Source organism: Odontomachus brunneus, unplaced genomic scaffold, assembly GCF_010583005.1.
Source record: "Odontomachus brunneus isolate Ranch 3 - 2012 unplaced genomic scaffold, Obru_v1 Obru_scaffold_077, whole genome shotgun sequence".
Taxonomy (NCBI): domain Eukaryota; kingdom Metazoa; phylum Arthropoda; class Insecta; order Hymenoptera; family Formicidae; genus Odontomachus; species Odontomachus brunneus.
Window position 1 is genome coordinate 374,300 of NW_022639527.1, and position 5,110 is coordinate 379,409.

The 5,110-nt window shown below is 48.5% G+C and overlaps 1 protein-coding gene across 7 annotated transcripts in view; it reads right to left on the reverse strand.

The window, feature by feature from the left end:
* The window catches only part of LOC116847418 (autism susceptibility gene 2 protein-like), a 76,193-nt gene extending 71,911 nt beyond the window's left edge, over window positions 1-4,282 (reverse strand). For 4 of the 7 annotated variants that reach the window (XM_032822401.1, XM_032822399.1, XM_032822400.1 and 1 more), the window contains exon 1: window positions 2,488-2,930. In XM_032822401.1, the coding sequence (XP_032678292.1) occupies window positions 2,488-2,892 (405 nt within the window). In that variant the 5' untranslated portion in view covers window positions 2,893-2,930. Of the gene's footprint in view, window positions 1-2,487; window positions 2,931-3,062; window positions 3,196-4,133 lie in introns of those variants that run through there. The other 3 variants (XM_032822397.1, XM_032822398.1, XM_032822396.1) reach the window with 3 other exon arrangements.
* Between the last annotated feature and the right edge of the window lie 828 nt (window positions 4,283-5,110).

The window sequence follows — 5,110 nt, forward strand, 5'->3', positions numbered from 1 at the left end:
AATTTGATATTAAAGAACCTTTAACTTTTATCTTTAACTTCGCATAGAGAAACATTGTCGTCTAGAAGACGATGACAAAAGCACTAACATTGATCACAGTGTGGACAATGGAATTCGGAAATACGGATACAACCTGCAAAGTGACAAGAAGTTTTCTAAATCAAAATAGTATTCTCCCGGATACAACCTGCAAAGTGACAAGAAGTTTTCTAAATCAAAATAGTATTCTCCCGGATACAACCTGCAAAGTGACAAGAAGTTTTCTAAATCAAAATAGTATTCTCCCGGATACAACCTGCAAAGTGACAAGAAGTTTTCTAAATCAAAATAGTATTCTCCCGGTGTGATAAATGACCCAAATCGAAATTTTAATTATCATTTTGATATTTCTAAAATAATGCCATGGTCGCATAGAGATCTTCAAGGTGACCAAGTGAAGACACTGAACATATGAGGCAATTAACAGAATTCCAAATTTTTGGAACCCTGACAAGTTCGCAGATCTCTTCGATTTCAGCACTTATTGAAACATTCTTCATCGATTGGTACTAAAGTTTACTTATTTGGCTCCGGATAAAGGAGAACGGTCCTTTGTCAGCATATTTTCAGTGCGTACTCACTGTCGAAAAGCACTTTTGACTCTCTCTACTTTGGCGATGCACGCAGAAAAATATCATTTCACTGCAATGTGTGGCAGTTGAGGTTGCTTTGAGGCAACGTCGTCATTTTCTCGGAATAATCAAGTCATGATGAATGAATATGTAGAAACATCGCGCGTGATTGAGAAATTAGATTAATTAGAGAGAATTAGTAATTAGGTCTAGTGAATGTTTTGGATTGGATTGTGTACATCAGATTGTTCAATCATTGTTCAATTTCAAGTGAAAATACAGGCAGTGGTAGGGCCAATAAGAACCAAAGTACGGATTTTTTAGTGTGTTAACGAAATTAAAGATATTACTTGAGACGTTATTAACATTTATTCTCTTTCGAACTATTTAACTTTGAAATCGACTCCCTTTAAGAATAAATATTAGTTTTACGACTTAAATATGGCTTTGATTTTGGCATTAAAAGATTCGCATGTTAGCTTTTATTGACTCTTATTGACTTATTCACCATTTCAATAATTTGATATCAAAGAACCTTCAACTTTTATCTTCGTGTGAAAATACACACAGAAAACATCATTCTAAGAAAAGCTATTACTTTCTTTCTTTCTCTCTTTTTTAAATATATAAATGATTATCTTCAACAAAGAACACACATCTTCTTGATAATATAGTCTTAATACATATTCATCACAATTTTAAAAAAAGCTCATTATCACGTAAGAAGAATTAATTTTCTTTACGAAAATATCATAAAACTTTATCGAAGATAAAGAAAGTTGGTTCGACTCTATGTAGTAAATAAACCGAATTTTTGTATTAACCTAACCTTTCTTGACTTTCTTGACTTTCTTGACTCATGTAATTTTCTAATACACAAAGATTCGGGTTTGGTCTGTGAGAATTATTTTTTATTAATGAGAATGGAATATATATATATATATATCAAAAGTTTACTTCTGACATGAACTTTGGCTTATAGTTAAGTGCTTTTGGTTAGTTAAAGTGCATGCGCACGATAATAACGTTTACGGTTTCAAAAAAGTATCGATTTTATGTTCCGTCGGGCTGAGAGATCTAATCTGTTCTTTTTAGCTGTACTGCTGAACTGATGCAATAAGTTAGAGTAAGAAAAAATATAGTTGTCTTATTCTAACATATTGCCAGTTCAGTAGTACAGCTAAAACAAACAGACCAATCGATACGCGTGTGAGCCAAGGAAAAAGTTAGGTTAATATTCTTAGTGTGTACGATTCGAATGCTAAATTCGTTAAGATTCATAATCTTGAGTAAATCTTGAGTAAATTTGATGCCTATGATAAAACAATAATAAATTCACGAACATATAAAATATAAACGTAACGTTTACTCAAATGCAATATGTATTTTTGAAATGAGACGGCTTTGAAATGAGACGGGAGCACACAACGCGATAGCGCTGCGTAACACTCGAAGCAACACTATGCGTGTATAACCTCGTATGGAAGCACGCTCGCACATAATCCTGCGCAGCGAGATACACTCGTTCACGAGAAGCAAATGGAAACACACAGAGAGACGCGTTCACAACTCCAAGGTGAATCCCGACAAATACTGTCATTCTGTTTACGTGTCGTCCGCTTTTTCACAGGTGGCAGCGGATCCCTCGGCAGGAACCAGAGGTCACGGTCTACGGAAGGGAGGAAGGAAGGGAGGAAGGGAGGAAAGGAGGAGAAGGAGGAGAAGGAGGAGCAGGAGAAGGAGGAGAAGGAGGCGGCGGCGGCTGCTGTATGCGCGATTGACTCGCGGCTGTGATCGTCATCATCATCGTCGTCATAGGCGGCGACACGACACGACGTGTTGATATCGTTTATAAGCGCGTAACAAAACGTCTCACCTCGAGTTCCTCGTAGGTGCGGAAGGCGAGCATGGCGAACCCGTCGATAATTTCCTCCTCGAAGAGAGGCTCCTTCTGGTTGGCGGCCGCGAGGGAAGACTTCTTACGGGGCCTCGGGGGTCGCGGTGGCCTGGGCGGTCTCGAGTGGTGGCCGTCTCGCGGATGACCGGTCTTGGCGAGACCGAGGCCGAGGCCGCCGCCGCCGCCGGCGGGGTCCTCGTCCTCCCCGCTGTGGCTGTCCTCCTCGTCGTTCGGACGCTGCCGCGACTGCTGCGACTGTTGTTGCTGTTGTTGCTGTTGCTGCTGCTTCGCGCTCGCCAGGCTCTCCCTTTGCGCCAGCATACGCTGCGCTCGCTCCCGTCGTCGGTTCTTCTGGCTGCTACGTTGCTTCGCCTCGATCTCCATATTCGCGCGATCTCACACACGGCTGCTTCTCCGAGAACCAGGGGAATCTCACAACACCACGTTCGCCGAAGATCGTGGATCGGACGAACGCGTGCGCGAGATTCGCTCTCACTCGCTCTCTCTCTCTCTCTCTCTCTCTCTCTCCCTTTCTTTCTTTATATTTTTCTCACTTTTGTGATCACCCTCGGCGTGGTCTCCTGACAACTCTCGGCGTAGGGAGCTCTGCGGAGGCGACAGAATTGGCAACCACTAACACAACCACGACGACGGCGGAAACAGTGGCCACGACCAAGGATATAGAAGACGAGACGATGTCGACGACGACCGTGGCGGTGTCGTCGTGCATTCTATGGTCGTACCGACCGATCGTCCTGGGGCCGAGGGAAAGAGAAGAGAGGCGGAGAGTGCAGAGAGAAGGGAAGAGCGAAAGAAAAGCAAGGAAGGGAAAGAGAGAAGAACGAAAGAACGGAGGAAAGAAAGGGAGAGACTACGAAGGGGCGCACAGGGCACTCGGGGAGCGGGAGGGGCGGATAGGTAGAAAGACGGTAGGGAAGGAGTGAGAGACAAGGAGGAAGCGGGCAGAGAGGAGAGCGCACACTGCCTCAGGATACGCACTCACGAGACGTTGCCGTCGGCACGCACTGCCGTGTATGCACGTACGGGCACGTATGTATGTGTATGTGTGTACACACGCACGCACGCAAGCACGCACGTATGTTCAGGCTCGATATCCCTTGCCTCCTGCGCCCGTTGCGACGGCCAAGAGAGCGAGTCCTCTCGCTCGCGGTGCGTAACGCGATGCGTACTCGCGATATTGCCACGAGAGCACGGCTCACGACGGCACGGCACGATGTCACATCGATCGCGCGGTGGTCGAAGAAGAGGAGAGAGTCCGGGTGCGTGGCGAGGAGGCACGCGAGAAACACGCACGCAGGGCGGACAGACGGGCACAGATAGAAAAGGAGAGAGAGAGAGAGAGAGAGAGAGAGAGAGAGAAAGAGAGAGAGAGACAAGCAGAGTGAAAGAGAGAGAGAAACGCAGAGAAAGAAAAAGAGAGGAAGAAGGAGATTGGAGTGCGAGAGAGAGACACCGAGATTGAGCACTCACAGGCGAGTGAGACGGGCGCACGCTCAACGAGCACACATAGGGCCAACAGCAGCACACAGTAGATACCAAAGAGATAGATAGAGAAAGATAAAGGAGAAAAGGGGGGACAGAGAGAAAGCAATAGGCACACTCACGTCAACGAACGGCACACTATTATCATCCGACTCTGCTATGTACACCACCGGGTTGCACACTACATAGACTCCTCGCTACGGGCACAAGCGCGAATCACAGACACGCATTAACAACGGCACGCTCAGCGTAGCGCAGCAAGATCGACTGGATCGGCCATACGGGCTCGTTTCCTTCCGTTCGCGAACGTTCCCGTCACGAACGTAACAGCAGCGGTTGTCTTCGCCGTCGACCTCGTCGCGACAGCAGCAGCAGCAGCAGTAGTAGTTGTGGTGGTGGTGGTGCTAGTAGTGGTGGTAGTGATAGTTGTGGTGGTGGTAGTAGTAGTAATAGTAGTAACAGTAATCGTCGTCGTAGTCGCGCGCGCCGTTATCATCCTCCTCGCGTTATCGTCGCGATCGTCCGTCTTCTTCCTTCTCCTCCTTCGTCTTCCCCGGCCCCTCGCTTTCTCCTTTTCCTCCTCGCCGTCGTTGTCGTCGTCGTCGTAGCCGTCGAGCCGTACAAGAGACGTCGACGACGTCGTCGTCCACCTTCCCCGCTAGCACAAGCCGGCGGCCACGGGCCGTCGTTCTCTGGTCGCGACGTCACGTCGACTCTCGCACCGCCTTACGTGCTGCGGCCAGCGCGTCGCCGCGCGTCGTCCTCCGTCGCTCTGTCGGTCTGTCCGTCCGCTGGCTGGCTGACTAGCGCAGCGCAGCGCGGCGCGGCGCCTATCGTCGTCGTCGCAGCACGGCGGTGCCTCCGCGACCTGCCAGATGCACCCCGCTGCACGGAGGAGGAGGGCACGTAGCGCACCGATTGTTTGGAATGGCGGATCGAACGGGCACGCACGGTTGCCGCATCGTGCGCTGTAAAAATGGCCGCGCGCGCGCGACCTGCCTTCTGTGCACGGCTGCTTCCTGCTCTCCGAGCGGCACGGTTTCCTCGCCGTCCGCGTCGCCTGCGCCTCTACCTGACCCGACTGACTGACTGACTGACT